This window comes from Notolepis coatsorum (assembly GCF_963971535.1).
Source record: "Notolepis coatsorum genome assembly, chromosome: 11".
Lineage (NCBI taxonomy): Eukaryota > Metazoa > Chordata > Actinopteri > Aulopiformes > Paralepididae > Notolepis > Notolepis coatsorum.
The window spans coordinates 15,752,798-15,769,346 of NC_140175.1; the positions used below are offsets into that span (position 1 = coordinate 15,752,798).

Genomic DNA, 16,549 nt, shown 5'->3' on the forward strand with positions numbered 1-16,549 from the left:
CGACAACACTTCAGCATTTGTTGATCACTTCCTCCGACCACATTCCAACACCTGGAATGCCCTCCGACTGACTCGAAGCTGAAGGTTCTTCTTTCTCACGCTGTGTTTAAAAATATGATCTACGACCACTGTGTGTTGACTTTTTATTTTTATTTAGCCTTTATTTAACCAGGTTTTGTCCCAATTGAGATCCAGGATCTCTTTTTACAAGGGAGACCTGGCCAAGAAACAGCAGCAACACAAAGTTTCAACAGACACACATAGACGCTACAGACAAAAGCAACGTTACAAAATGGTCAAACAAAACATCTGCACACAGAAAACGTGGTTACAATAGGCTTCACCATAGCCTTAAATACATTTAGTGTAACCGTCTTAGCTGTATTTATTTTATTTATTCTTATTTATTGTGTCTATATGTGTGAAATTATTGATAAACTGTGTCTTGTTTTGTAAGCTCGCTGTCGCTGTAAATGAGTGTAACCTCAGCGTCTCACGAGACGTGGACTTGGGATCTCTTTAGACGTCCTGTTTGAAGGAGGCCAGCCGGCTGCGGAGCTCTTCATGAATCACTTCACTAACTGCACCCCCAGGACTTGCTGCATTGTGGACGTCTAACCTCTTTCTACCACCAGGTGTCAGGCATGAGCATAGGGGCAAAACATTTCTCCCTGTAACATAAATTCATCTTCAATCGATGCTTTTTCAACTATTCTTTTCTTTGTTTAATTGTCTTTTCTTCTGTTCATTCATATAATGGATTTATGTTTTTTATTTAATTTTTTTTACTGCTATTATGAGTGTGAGAGTGTGGTGGGGGGTGGATGGATAGTCCACTGGAGACCCATGCAGGTGTGTGGGTCGACATGCAGTGTGTAGATACATGTCTGTGTAGGCTGGTGTTATGTGTACAGTATGTACCTACTGGTGTTATGTGTACAGTGTACCTACTGGTGTAAAGGTCTCGAAAAGGAGGGGGAGAAAGCAAAAATGATAATAAAGTTTCTTTTAAATAAAAAAATCCCCAACACAACCTGTACCTAGCCTTCATCTCCAACTCGAAGAGGTACATGGACAGGGATTAAAGCAAAAAAAATTCTCCTGACTGAACTTTTTTTCTGGCCAAGTCATATTCTTATTTTAACCTCCACTGTATTTTAATTTTTTTTAATAGCATTAGCGTTTTAAGGGAGCCTACTTGTAGAGCCTACTGTCCTGACTGTGACTATAGACCCTACTGTTGTGGTTGTTGTGCCAGGCAGGGAGGCTGTGTGCTGGAGAGCGTGAATGCAAGTCTTGTGGCTAGCTTCTGATTGATGGCGAGATAGCACCCTTTTCCCATTACTTTGAACCATGAACTAAACGGCTTGTTATCATACAAACAAGGGACTAAACACGCTTCACAATTATGGTACAACAACAATGGACAGTCTCCTCCCCACCGTTTGTATATCTTTTTTACCACCCACCCACCCACCCACCCACCCACCCCCTCCTAATGTACAGTCTCCTCCTCATCATATGTATATATTTACTGTTAGGATCTCTGGGTAACAGTACTGTATATTTGCATATCGTATATGTGACAAATGTAACAGTACTATTACTATATACCTGTAAGGCATGCATGTCATAAATGTCATAAATGTCATGTATGTTGTGTATGTCATAAGTGTCACTATGAATTGAAAATGGGGGACCTTGATGATGTAAACAAGACAAACGCCTTTCTCTGGCCTGCATCCCCTTAACAATTGTGTGTATTGCTACTGGATTTACAAGATCCAGAGTGAATGAATGAATGAAAACTTTATTTAATACACGAGACCCTCTTCTTGGGACAAAGTAAGGTTGTCAATAATCCAATGTACAGTTACAACCCCCCCATCCAACCTGCAATGTACAGTTTCTTCGTCAAATGTATATACTCTTTTTAGACTATTTTTGTATCACAAACAATAGGCTACTGTATTTGTAAATCTGGTATGTCATAAATGTATAGATGTAGCAGTATTGTCTATCTGTATGTCATGTGTGTCATATATGTTATGATGAATTGAAAATGGGGGACCCTGATGTAAACAAGACGAAAGTCTCTCTGGTCTGCATCCCCTTAACAATTGTGTGTATTGAGCTGTACTGTATTGTACCCATTCTGCAATCTGTTAATAACAATCAATCAATATTTAACAGATAGCAGAATGGGTACAATACAGTACATTTGTGACATATATGATATGCAAATATACAGTACTGTTACCCAGAGATCTCCCGGACAAATGGTAGAAAGACGTTTATTGAGCTTAAAAACAATTGATAACGCAAATAACGTTCTGATTAACAAAGGCATTCGTTTTGTGGCATTAACGTTACCTAGATTTATCAACATTCATACATTTATCATACACGGAGGCGCAAGCTCACACACGCAACACCACCACCACCAACAACACACTGGTTGAACTTGTCGCGTAAATAACGTTCTGATTAACAAAAGGCATTCGTTTTGTGGCATTCACGTTACCTAGATTTATCAATAGCAATAGTAATATATATGTTTCTTTAGACTAGAATAAGTCAAATGAACTTACTGTCTCGGAAAAGTTGCCGCATGTTGATGAGTCCAGTTTACTCTCGAGTAGAGCTAGAGAGCAATGGCGGAGTTTCAGAAACTCAAAACGAAAAATGGCCGCTTCCCATTGGTGCTGAGCACAGCGGAGGCGGGTGAAAGGAGTAGGGGGTATCTGCAGAGCCGCAGAGCCAAATGACTGTTTGGTGCGGCCGCGGTAGGGGAAAAAATGATATTTGACGCCTCTAATTGGCTCAGGTTAAAATCCGTCATGACTCCGAATCAAATGACGGAATCTCCAAATCAAATGGACGGATATCCGTCCCAAGACGGAACGCTTTAATGCCTGTACATGGAAGACATTGTCTTTATCCGGAAAGCATCTACCAGGAGGCCAGAAGTTGCGTGACTTTGTGTAGTTTGAATGTAAAATAATGGTGAAATGCCACTTTTTTTGGTTTTTGTTTTCTTTTTCATATTTCCTTATTTTTGTTTGTATGTTTGTTACGCAAAAGTGAAAAAAAAATGACAAAAGAAAGGGAAGCATCTGAAACCCGACTTCATCTGAAACATGACTGAATCCGGTCTTTATGCACGTCGCAGCACCACGACACCAGCGGCGCCCAACACATGTTTACCCGCACAACCTTGTGTTTTCTACGAGAGAGAGAGACCAGCCGATCTGAGACCTGCTGGTGTACTTTCTACAGAATATTCCTCACTGTAACTGTAGTACTAATCTATATATATAGAAGCGTCTCCCCGCTTCATCTCCATCTCCGCTTTGGTGATAAAATAATGAAGGTTTCATCTCATCCTAGTGGATCATGATGAGCCTCACCTGTCATCTGTCTGCGCAGACTCTGCAGCTGCGCCGTCAGCAGCAACTCTTCACAGCGCTGGATCTCTGCCTGGATGTCGTACAGCTGCAGCTGCAGCTCATAGTACAGCGCCTCCAGCTGGTCAAGACGCAGCATGGCATCCTCCCCATCCTGCAGGTCCTGCATCTGGGAACACAACACAACACACACGTTACTTTAACATAATGGAGACCAGAAAAACTGATTTGTATTTCCACCATGGAAATATGTTTTTGAACCTTTATCGCGTCAACCTGGATGACTTTATAATGTATGCATGACTGCATTTGTTATCGATTTTAAAATAAACTAAACTAAGCTAAACCAAAGGGCACAGACACAAGGGACAGTGGCTCAGGAGGTAGAACGGTCGTCTGGTATTCGGAAGGTTCCCGGTTTGATTCCGAGTCCTCCTGGCAGCGTGTGGATGTGTCCTTGAGCAAGACACTTAGGGTGCTTTCACACCAGAGCTGTTTGGTCCGGACTATCGGACCAGAATTCGATAGTCCGCTTTTTTGGGGTGGTGTGAATGCGCAGTCGAACTCTGGTGCGGACCAAACACGCGAACTCTGGTCCGCCAAAAAAAACATAGGTATCGGTTCGCTTCATCGGACCAAACGCGGACCAAATATAGGAAGTCACCTGATAAACTGTGCATCTTGGGTAGAAGGAAGAAAAAAAACACAGCGGCGCGCGGCATTCACTGCAAAACAAGCACACTGTAAACATGTCTCGTGGACAGACTTGGGGCGAATGATGAAGTGAAAGCCCTGATCGACATATGGGCAGAAGACCAAATAAAACAGCTGCTTGTGGGCACTCATAAAAACAACGAGGTGTACAAGTTGTTTAGCGAGAGGATGGCGGTAATGGGTTATAATCGAACGATGGATCAATGCCACGTCTCTTCTACTATCACGCTTCTTGCGGCTGTTTGTGTTTTCGCGGATTTCACTTCCTGAAGGGGAGGGATTTCCACTCTCCATTGTGTCCAATAGACGAGCGCCCTTTTCGACCGCGTGACATTGTTCAGAAAGTTTAGTGCGCTTGACAAATTGCAATGCGAATGCAGACGAACCAAATGACGAATGCAACAATGTTGCAACTTCACCACCAGAACCGCACAGAGTCCACCAAAACTATATGTGAAAGCGCCCTTAACCCCTAATTGCTCCCGATGAGCAGGTGGGCACCTTGCATGGTCGCCTCGGCCGTCGGTGTGTGAATGTGTGAGTGAATGGTAAAATGTGAGGAACATAAATTGTAAAGCGCCTTGGATAAAAGCTGCTATATGAATGCAGTCCATTTACAGTACATGTAGACACACACACCAGGAAATTAACACCAGCTGGTAAATCTTGGCTGTGGCTCGTTTGTCTATTGTAACAGTCACTTTGCCAGGTAACCAACCATGATGTGTATGTTTATACAAATCTGTTTATAAAACAGTGAGAGTTGCCAGTGAACTCCACCCAGAATGTCTGAAGGACGGAAAGGTTCACTTCCTAGTTCCTACCGCGAAACACACCGCGGTCTATATCTGCAACCACATCCAACATTCTTACATTACTCACACAAACACACACCATTTTCTACCTTCAACGTGACGGTGTGCCTTACCTCTTCTCTCAGGCCGTGCTTCCTCTGCTGCAGACGGATCTTTCTATTATCTGTACTACTGGAAAACTGTGATTTACCTTACCTTGCTACCTCTATCTTTTTGTATTTAATTTATTATGCTCGCTTATGCCTGTATTTTTTTACTGTTGTGAAGCACTTTGAACTGCAATTTCTGTATGAAAAGTGCTATACAAATAAAGTCATTATTATTATTATTATATCTGCTACAACATGTCTACCTCCAACATGACGGTGTGTGCGTTACGTTACCTCTTCTCTCAGGCCGTGCTTCCTCTGCTCCAGACAGATCTCCTTGGCCCTCATCATCTGCAGCGTCTCCTTGGAGACGGCGTACTGCAGCCTCTCCATCCGGTCCACGGCCGCCGCCCAGGCCGCCTTGCCGAACTTCTTCTGGTCGGCGCGCATCCTCTCGTACACCGCTGCCACGGAGACACACACAGGCGGAGTTCCTTCATACGTCCAGATGATGCTAGAGCCTAGAGGCCTAACGTCACGGTGACCAATCGCGGCCACTCTTATTGTCTGGGACCAAATACGGCCACGCCCCACTCCCAGCAAAAAGTGGGAATCTCTAGAATGGGTTTGGGGCGTCGCTGTATACGGAAGTAGCTCTCAAGGTGACGATTAGACAACACTTTTTTGTTGTCAGTAGATGGCAGCATTGGTTTTAAATTAAAGGCTGAAAATGTTGAGAACTACAACACTGCATTTCCCAAGAGTGTTAGCACAGGTCGCAGGTCACTGGGATGTGTCTATATTCTCCGACGTGATCTGAACAGCGTTAAACGATACTGCGACCTCGGTATAGCGACCGAGAATGGCCAACCAATTATCTTAACAAAAGTGCGCTGGTAGCGTTACATATGTTGTCTAAAGGGGGACATATGGTACAATTTAAGATTCTAATGATAATCGGCATATAAAGGACAACATAGAGCATCGTTAATTTGTAAGAAACCTCAATGAAAACAGCGCAGGGTGCTATTGTTATGAAAATGTGATAGAATCCTATAAAAATGTGGACGCATTTGGCCTACGTTCCGTTATACTGTTCGGTACCGTCACCGTGACTTTCTTTTCTAGCGTGTATCGTGTAGGGCTGACCTTCGTTTTTTTTTTTTGGAATTCGAAGCTTCGGGGTCGAGATTCGATTTTAATTCGAAGCTTCGAAATAATTTTTTTTAATTATTAATATTTTATTTTTATTTTTTTTATGTTGTGGGACTTGTACAGCACTTTGTTCAACTTTGTCAATGCTGTAAAGTTTAAACCTTTTTAAATCTTAGACAAACTAAACACTTTGCTTCCATGAAATATTGTAAGCCGTCATTTGAGGCTTTATAAAAGCAGCCCAATGAACACAAATCTGTCAGTGCCGAGTCCGGCCTCATCTTAAATAACAAACAGCATTGCTTGTTGTAATTAACAGAGAGGCAGAGTTGATTTTGCAAAAAAAAATAAAAATTATTTTCATATTCGAATCCCATGCCCATCGAACGAAGCTTCGAAGTATTTAAGACAGCCCTAGTACTGTGTTCTCGTTTCCTTTCTCTGGCATGAAACCAGCCACAGGAAACTCTACTGTGATTGGAACGTTAATGCGGCTTGTGAACTTGTGGGACTTGTAGTTTTTTGAACGATTAGCAGCGGAGCGAAAAAAGCACGACTGGGTTGTAACCTTCACTTGCACACTGTGCGGGTAAATGATTTTTCCGGTTCGGTTTAGGGGCAAATGAGAGTAAAATGGTTGCACTGTAGAGCCCTGCTGTTGCGTGCAGCATTGGCCTTTAAGCAGCCTACACACCAGGGCCGTGGGTCTTTAAGCAGCTACACACCAGGGCTGAGAGTCTGTAAGCAGCTACACACCAGGGCCATGAGTCTGTAAGTAGCTACACACCAGGGCTGTGAGTCTTTAAGCAGCTACACACCAGGGCTGTGAGTCTGTAAGCAGCTACACACCAGGGCTGTGAGTCTTTAAGCAGCTACACACCAGGGCTGTGAGTCTTTAAGCAGCTACACACCAGGGCTGTGAGTCTTTAAGCAGCTACACACCAGGGCTGTGAGTCTTTAAGTAGCTACACACCAAGGCTGTGAGTCTTTAAGCAGCTACACACCAAGGCTGTGAGTCTTTAAGCAGCTACACACCAGGGCTGTGAGTCTTTAAGCAGCTACACACCAGGGCTGTGGGTCTTTAAGCAGCTACACACCAGGGCCGTGAGTCTTTAAGCAGCTACACACCAGGGCTGTGGGTCTTTAAGCAGCTACACACCAGGGCTGTGAGTCTTTAAGCAGCTACACACCAGGGCTGTGGGTCTTTAAGCAGCTACACACCAGGGCCGTGAGTCTTTAAGCAGCTACACACCAGGGCTGTGGGTCTTTAAGCAGCTACACACCAGGGCTGTGAGTCTTTAAGCAGCTACACACCAGGGCTGTGAGTCTTTAAGCAGCTACACACCAGGGCTGTGAGTCTTTAAGCAGCTACACACCAGGGCTGCGAGTCTTTAAGCAGCTACACACCAGGGCTGTGAGTCTTTAAGCAGCTACACACCAGGGCTGTGAGTCTTTAAGCAGCTACACACCAGGGCTGTGAGTCTTTAAGCAGGTTTTTGAGGGTGCTCGATTTTATTAATCTTTTTTTTGGTTACCACCAAATATGTCATAAAAAAAAGTGCTTGTTTATGTCACGCGATGCGTGAGTTGTTGCAGAAAGCTGGAAGCCGTGGAGCGCGGAGAGTAAACCTAACGTTACCGTGAAAGGTGGTTAGCGTGCCAACATGTCGCCCACTTTGCGTAGCGTTCATAAGACTATCGATACGGACATGCCGTTCCATGACCCTAGAGACCTGCTGCAGACAGAGTGGAGGTAATGTAATTATTACAAACGGCAACTGACTGTGTTGACTGACATTATGCTGTAAGCAGCATCAGGTATACTGTTGTGCATTGTTATGTCCGCGGAGCGAGAGTCGTTGTGTGGTTTCAGACTACATGACTGACGGTGTGTTTACACACTAGAAGACCTTTCACCGGGAGGAGGAGTCGCAGACGAGTCTGCCCGGTCTCCAAGCTACGTTTCGGTCGGAGGAATGCACCGGAGAATGACAGAATGACACTATGTAACAATCATCTACACTCACTGCACACACATCCACATGTACACACTCACTTTAAACAAAAACTCACCTTACCACGCGCTTTAGACACTTTAAACACACTTTATATTTATCTATTATTAAAGAGATTTGCACTACATTCATACCTCATTTGCACCCTACCCTAAGTTTTGTACCTCATCTCATTTCTGCACTGTACCTCACTGTTACTCATTTTACTCTGTATGGTATATATGTATATTGACTGAACATTCCTTTACTTACTTGGCTTGGCTGAATGAGTTAATAATTGTATTTAATTTTCTTTACTGTATGTAGCACACTCGAAGGGGCTCATACAGAAACAAGCATTTCATCATAAAGTATTCTGTATTTTACTATGACAAATAATAAACAAACTTGAAACTTGAAAACTTGCGAAGGCACAAGGCAAGGTTTTAGCGGTTTCTCTTCTTCTCAGAGGGAAAAAGCTAGCGGAGAACAAAGCCAACTTGTCAACCGCACCCTGGTGATGCGCTGGTAATTTCCCAGATATCTGCCCAACCCCTATTTAAAATGTTCCTAAAATCATGAATGAACAGTTCAATAATTTTCTTGTTCCGATTCAGACGAGACAAGTCCAAGTTCAAAGTCAATGTAACTCAACCACAGCTGAATTCTCTCTCTCTCTCTCTCTCTCTCTCTCTCTCTCTCTCTCTCTCTAAGAGTTTGAGAGAAGGAATGCTGGTTTTGAAGCGTCTCCGTGTGGAATGGGTCTCGATGCCATACAGTGATGCTGTACAATTAATATTGAACTGTGAATATTTAAACACCAGGTTCAGAGGTTAAATCACAGCCATACATGCCGTCATCATCTATGAAGGGGACCTCCCACTGCCTTGTGTACAGAGAGACGGAAAATACACAGAGACTGCAATCCACCAGATATTTCTGTAATTTCACCTGTCAAACTGGTTTTTAGGATTCCTGAACAATGTTTGTCTAGCTAGTAGACTAGAGTTGACAAACTTCCTGACTGGTGCTCAGGTTGAGGGGTCGAGTCCTTGACTGGTGCTCAAGTCTCAGCATTTGTCAATCAAGTTGTACGTGTTTTTTATTTTATTTTTGTTATGTTTTTGGTCGATTTTTATTAGTTTGTTCTACCGGGCAGTCCGGTAGAGAGAGAGAGAGAGAGAGAGAGAGAGAGAGAGAGAGAGAGAGAGAGAGAGAGGAAGAAGAACGGGAGACAGAGCGGGGGGGGAAGACATTCGGCAAAGGACGCCGGGTCCGGGAGTCGAACCCGGGTCGGCCGCTTCGCGACGCAGCGAGATACATGGTGTGCTACTAGAGTGCCCAAGTTGTACGTGTTTTAATTGATTTGTTATCCTTGCTTTTTGCCTCGTCTTGTCGTCTTATAGTTATGATCTTATATGCTTTTATTTGCCAATTTCAGTACCATGTACTCGACGTGATGAGGGAGACCTCGGTTGCCCTTCGACTCGTTTAAATAAAAGGTTTGAAATTAGATGAAGGTGAGAACACCTCTTCCCGGCAGGCTGTAGTACCTTTCTGTGCCCGAGTGGTGGTCTCAAAGAACCTGACGGTGAGGTCCTGTATGGCGAGCACGGCGGAGTGGGCCTTCCTCTGCCACTCCTCGTCCTCCCTCCTCAGGCCCTCCACACGCCGGGGGCCCAGGCGCTCCGTCTCCAGGGAGATCTGAGGGGGCACCAGAACGTCACATTAGGACCAAGCACAGTCTTATATACACACACACACACAGAAAGATTCAATTTAAAAACACATTGTTAAGCTTTCATCACCGTGTGATACCAGTGAGTGACAGCAGGTGGCGCTTTGGGGGTGAAAGTAGCAGACATGCCTGTACATGTTTACAGTAACACTGACCTACTGTCCTACTGTGACATCTGTGACATTAACACACCGAGAATAAAAAGACAAGACGGAATACAACACAATCAAGCACACAGGTGTCAGGACTAGAGCCCGACCAATACTGAATTACATTTTTAAATGATTTACTAAAAGTAAAAGATTCCGATATCGGCAGATATATATATATGTGTATATATGTCGCACACCTTACTTCTTCCACCCTCAGCCATACAGTATGTAAAAATGTTTTATGAATAATACATAAAAAGGTTAAACTGAATTATATTTGAGCAGAAACCAAACTAGTTTGCATTGCATTTTCTATTCTATTGGAAATAGCCTAATCTTCACTAACGATGAATTTATCTTTATATTTAGGTAATAGTAATGTTAGTAGTAATTTTTCTCTGCATTATGTTCTGTAAAAAACACATATCGACCAACATAATATATATATATAATATATATCTTTATTCTTTTTTAAATTATATCTTATACCCAGTTGAATCACCACATTGTATATTACTATTGCACTTTACTGTTACAATTGCACTCTGGTTGGATGCCAAACTTCTTTTCGTTGTACTGTACTTGTGCTGCATGATGACAATAAATAAATGTGAATCAAATCTAATCTAAAATATACGCACAATATCGTCAGATTAAACCGGGCTCTGGTCAGTGCTGCTTGCTACGTAGAGCACTTCCACATAACGTGCACACAGCCAGGGATCCTGTGGCTCTCTACCCCCCACCCCACCCCCCCATCCCCCCATAACCACCTCATTCCAGGCCATGTGCACCATGTGAGTGACTTTTTGTGGAGAAAACTGAGCCACGTGGAGTTTTGTACTGCGATACACCCCCCCCTCCCCTCCCCTCCCCTCCCCTCCCCTCCCACCCCGCCCCCCTCCCAGTCCACGCAGGGCAGCTGGAACAAAATGTACCGTGAGTCTGTGTGAGAGAGACTGTAGTGGAGTTGAGTTTCAGGGTCTCTCACCTCCTCTCTGGACGCCTCTCCCTCTCTCTCTGCACACAATGCTAATACTTTAATAATGTCAAACAGATGTGTGTGTGTGTGTGTGTGTGTGTGTGTGTGTGTGTGTGTGTGTGTGTGTGTGTGTGTGTGTGTGGAGGGTGGAGGCACTTCACATACAAACAGCACCGCGGTCATCCAACCAACGACAAACCACACAAGGCCGTGTTGCTTTGTGTGAGGCTGAGCCAACAAACCTAACGGCCCGCGTCTAGTGCGCACGCGCGTGTGTGTGTGTGTGCGTTTGTGTGCGCTTGTTGTGCGCGTACGTCTGTGTCTATGTGCGTGTGTCTGCACGTGAGCGCTAGGGAGACAGGGGAAGGGTGTCGGGTTGAGAGGAAGAGGGCGAGTAGGAGGGGAGGAGAGAGAGAGAGAGAGAGGGGGAGAGAGAGGCCAGGAGACGTTGGGAGGCAGGAGAAGGATATCTTTATAAGATATAGAGAGACGCGAGTACGGCGAGGGGGAGAGACGCTGAGATAACAGTAAAGTCTTCAGTCACGTCGTCCCCACGGTGTAAAGCCATGACCTCAGCGCCGAGGTATGTTTGGACACAGAGTGTTTTCCAGCACAAAGTGGAGGATTGGAGCTGAGAAGTGGGTGTTATTGTTGTGCTGCTGCTGGTTTATCAGGGAGCAACGTCCTGCTCCAGAAAGCACGTCTGGGGATCACTCGGTGGATTGTAACGGCTCTGCATTTTTTAAAGTGACAATCCACAATGTCGAAACCAGTGGTTCTCAACCGTTATTGGGTCAACGCCCCCATCACTTAAAGATGATGGAAGAAGTTTCTCCACCTGTCATAACTTAAAATACAGGTCTGCTTCACTGCAGTGTTTGTATTGTAAACATTACAAATGTAAAGAGACCTTTGAACGGCCTCAAAAGTCCTGTACGACTCATGTTTAGCCACCACATACTGGGTTTCAATCATACGTTAAAAAAAAATTATAAAAAAAGGTCTCCCATCCATATTTTGTAATCAGTGGTGATGAGGCTGCCCTTTTGTTTACATTTGGACTGCAGAGTGGGCCTTTAACTTAGTGAAATGAGTACATTCCACCCACAATGCAGAGTGGGCCTTTAACTTAGTGAAATGAGTACATGAACACCCACAATGCAGAATAGCTTTTCATTCAGTGAAAAGGTCAGTCCTTCGTGCCGAGCGCCCATCAGGCTCCACAACCGTGGGCATGGACTGCTGCCCGCAGAACTCAATAACGGCTGCAGAACTCAATAACTATTAGGAACGTCTGACCACTAAGTGTGTCTGACTCTTGACCACCAAAAGCTGCACGGACTATAACATATGACGTATATCCTGCCAGTTAGGGCACCTTGTGTATACCGTTTACTTTTACTCATAGTATGTATTAAGATTTAAATTATTTATTGCAACGTATAATAATAACTAATTTCCATATTCAGAGTTCATTATATTGTTTACAGTTTATTATAGTTTTTCCTCCTCATATTTCTATATTCAAATCAAATTGTATTGCCTATAATATTTATGTCTTTCTACCATTACCCTGCCCATACATGTACCACCCCTCCCCCATGCTGCTACGACACCCGAACTTCCCCAAGGGGATCAAAAAAGGAATAGCTTATCTTATCTTATGGGCAGCGGTGGCCTAATGGTTAGAGAAGCGGGTTTGTGACCGGTAGGTCGCCGGTTCGATCCCCGGTACCGGCAGGAAAAATCTGCCGCTGAAGTGCCCTTGAGCAAGGCACTTAACCCCCAACTGCTCCAGTGGAGTTGCTCAGTGGCCAACGGTGTCACACTGTGGTTGTACTGGGCAGCTCCCAGGTGTGAATGGAACTGTGTGAATGTGAAGCAGGGCGTAGCTGAAAAAGAGCATCTGTGCTCAGCGAACCTACCCTGGGTAAATAAAGGTTAAAAACAAACAAAAACAAAATCTTATCTTATTCATCGTCTCAAAAAGGAAAAGGTATGATTTTATATCCAGTGCTGCTGACTGCATCGTGGTAGGTATGTCACAGCAATAAAGACTAACGGAGACATTATGTCCTTGTAGACGCGTGCTGCTACCAAACAATAAAGACTTTAACACAGAGACACGTAATGTCCTTGTAGACGCGCGCTGCTACCAAACAATAAAGACTTTAACACAGACAGACACGTAGGCCCCGTTTAGACGAGCGTTTTGTGAACAGAAACCGCAAAAGTCATCTTGCGGTTTCACTTTTAATTTTACGTTTAGACGAGCGTTTTGGAGTGGAATTCTCCGTGCAGACGACGCTGTAATGACGGAGACCCGCTGTCACACGATTGGCGCATATGTCACATGACGTGCTGTGAAGACCCGCCCTACTCTGCCTCTGATTCGCAGACTGTGGATGGGGAATGTGATTGCACCAAAGCAGAGTCACTCACAGACAGTGGGTCCACTCACGGAGTCTCACGCCGCGGGACAGATTCTTGTGTATTTAACCGTTTCACTGCCACACGACAGCCGGTTGTGTGATAATAAGGGTTAACCTTCTGTCGTGTGGCAGTGAAAGGGTTAAAAGTACTGCCAATGTAGCCTTCAGGTGATCTCCGTTGATATAAGTCAGACATACTTGCTTTGTTTACGTCTCGGCTACTGGCGCATACCTGCTACCTGTGACGTAAGCAGTACGCGCGACCAGAGCCGTGACAACCCTTTCGTCATCGTTTTAACAGATTTATACGTTTTGATAGTTTAGACGAGATCGCAAAGCTTTTGCGTTTCTAGGAATTCCACCCTGGAAGGTAGTCTCACTTTTTTGCGGTTTCACCCCGTAAAAACGCCGTTTCCGTATAAACGAAAGGCACATCAGCAAAAATATTTTTGCGGATTCACCTGCTAGCGTTTCCGTCTAAACGGGGCCGTAATGTCCTTGTAGACACGCGCTGCTACCAAACAATAAAGACTTTAACACAGAGACACGTTATGTCCTTGTAAACGCGTGCTGCTACCAAACAATAAAAGACTTTAACACAGAGACGCGTCCTTGTAAACGCACGCTGCTACCAAACAGACGTGCGTCTCTGCTGAATTAAACTCTTTATTGCTGAGGTTTTCTTCTACCGACTTTTCTTGCTCAGAGTTTTTTTATGGTGATGAGCGGTATTTGTACGTTACTTTCAATTGCGTTGGGACTCCATACACTACAAAGCAAATACCCTGCTTTTTACTCCACTAGATGTATCAATATTATTTACTCAACCAGGTGCATCTATAACACCTTCAAGTAGTTAGTGGTACTTTTAATTAAAAAGTGTAGGGCACATATACTGCCCTGCAGAATCTAACCACAGTAACTACGCCAACAGTGAAACTGAGAAAAATGCCTTTAAAGTTCTTTTGACTATACACAGTGATTTTGTAGTTACTGTAGGCCTGCCACGATAACACATTTTGCTGGGCGATTAATTGCCCCCGAAAATATCGCGATAAGCGATATTATTGCGACCGGTTAGAGAATTTTTTTGAGAAATTTATTTCCCAAAACCTTTATTTTGAAGCCCACCGCTCCGTCTTTTCCGGTTTAAGACTTTTATTTTGAAGCCCACCGACCGGACCGGAAGTATTGTTGTGATTATCCTAGCCGACAACTTGTCTCGTCCGGTTGTTTTTTAGTTTTAACGTTAGCTACTAACGTTAGATGCAGCTACTACAGGCAATCAACGATGAGGAGGAAGCGTCAAAGCAGTATATAATAGAATAGCTGTGGTGCGTAGGCACTGCAGCACGACTCGAAAACGACCCGTTATAATAAATTTATTCATGTTTAACTTGTCCCCGTCTCCAGTGCTTTGACTAGCCCCACCCGTTCATTGTAAACAATGATGCATGTAATTGTATTAACGTTATTCTGTGTTATTCTAACATTACACTACAAATAACGCTACTTGGTTAAAAGGAGCAACACTATTGAGAAATGTAGTTAAGCTATGTGGCGTTGCTACTGCCCCACGGAGCTCCCGTGCTGTGCTCTGTAGTAACGCCAGCGGCCAACCCACACGGAGAGAGACTGCAAGGGGCACTGGTTCCGCCTCATTAAAACAAACGCGCAAATAGCAATTAATCGCGCCCGTCAAAATCATTGCATTCATTTTAATTATCGCGGCAATTAATCGATTTATTGCTTATCGCGGCAGGCCTAAGTTACTGTAATTCTTTATACCCCCTTTCTCTCAAACAGAGCGAGATTGAACTCTGAAACTTTGTCACGAGATAAAGCAGATATTGAGAAGTTAAAATTCTCACTTCAAAACTGTAGTTACTGTGGTTAGCTTCTGCAGGGCAGTACCGTTTAAGGATTTAAAAAAAAAAAACGCCTGGAGCAAAAAGCAACGGGGGGCGGGGGGGGGGGAATAAAGCATATAAATGATGTAATGTCACAGGATAGTGCCAGACTCCTGCCAACCTGATGATGAAGCTGCCACCTGGGCAGACTGCTCTCCTTTCTACGGGGCCGCTTCCTGGTGTTTGTCTCAAAGACACTCAATCCATGACATCATAATCCCCCTCCTAATGAATAATGCACCGCCGGCCAGCGCTGCTCGACAACACACTCCTATTCACCCAGCCTCCCACACCTACTGTATGGAGCGAGACGGACGAGACAGAGGCTGAGAGAGACGGACGGCAGGTGGGAGGAGGAGGAGGAGGAGGTGGAGGAGGAGGACTGTGACTCAGGTCTTTCTCTCCCGACACCTCTGTGCCTGACAGCTGTTTGAGTGACAAAACACACCCGAAATAGAAGGTGACGTCCGTTCCCGTGGGCAGGGGGGGGGATGGGGATTACCAGATAGACCAGGCAGTCACGGTGGCCCTTATCTCAGCGGCTTAAAGACAGACACCACAGGTCCCGCGGGGCCCGATATCACACTCTGAATCCAGCTTAAAAAAAAAGACACACAGGTGGGTGTTTTATTATCATGATAGGAATATGAAGTGTGTTTTAACTGGCAGTGAAAGCGTTGTTCTAAGAACGCTGCTGATGAAACGTTCCACTCATAACTGCGGCGCCGGCCAGCCAGAGGAATCCAGCGCTTGGAACCGGAGACGAGAGGGAGGGAGGGAGGAGGCCGGCGCTTTGCGATTGGAGGATCGAGAAGAGAGAGGGCGGGGCTTTGAGACGGGGGGGTCAATTGGCGCCGTCTTATTAGCGGTGCCGTCTGGCTCGGCGGGTGGAGCTGCACTTGGCACCGGCGCTCCCAGGGTTGTGGGCTCGATTCCACACACGACCACACCCATCATGATGGAAATGTATGCAAGTCATTCAGTTTTTAAAAGCGGTCGTGTGTCCACCGAAACCTGCACGGACTACGACGTATGACGTATATGGTAAATGGTGCATTTATATTGCTCTTTTTTTATCCAAAGCGCTTTACAATTTGTTCCTCACATTCACACGACGACGGCGGAGGCGACCATGCGAGGTGCCGACCTGCTCATCGGGAG

The 16,549-nt window shown here is 44.8% G+C and overlaps 1 protein-coding gene across 1 annotated transcript in view; it reads right to left on the reverse strand.

The window, feature by feature from the left end:
• Window positions 1–16,549, reverse strand: part of jmy (junction mediating and regulatory protein, p53 cofactor) — a 74,866-nt gene that overhangs the window by 14,021 nt on the left and 44,296 nt on the right. The window contains exons 3-5 of the mRNA XM_084325289.1: window positions 9,728–9,878; window positions 5,320–5,489; window positions 3,411–3,576 (exon numbers count right to left, since the gene is read on the reverse strand). Of these exons, the coding sequence (XP_084181415.1) occupies window positions 3,411–3,576; window positions 5,320–5,489; window positions 9,728–9,878 (487 nt within the window). The remainder of the gene's footprint in view (window positions 1–3,410; window positions 3,577–5,319; window positions 5,490–9,727; window positions 9,879–16,549) is intronic.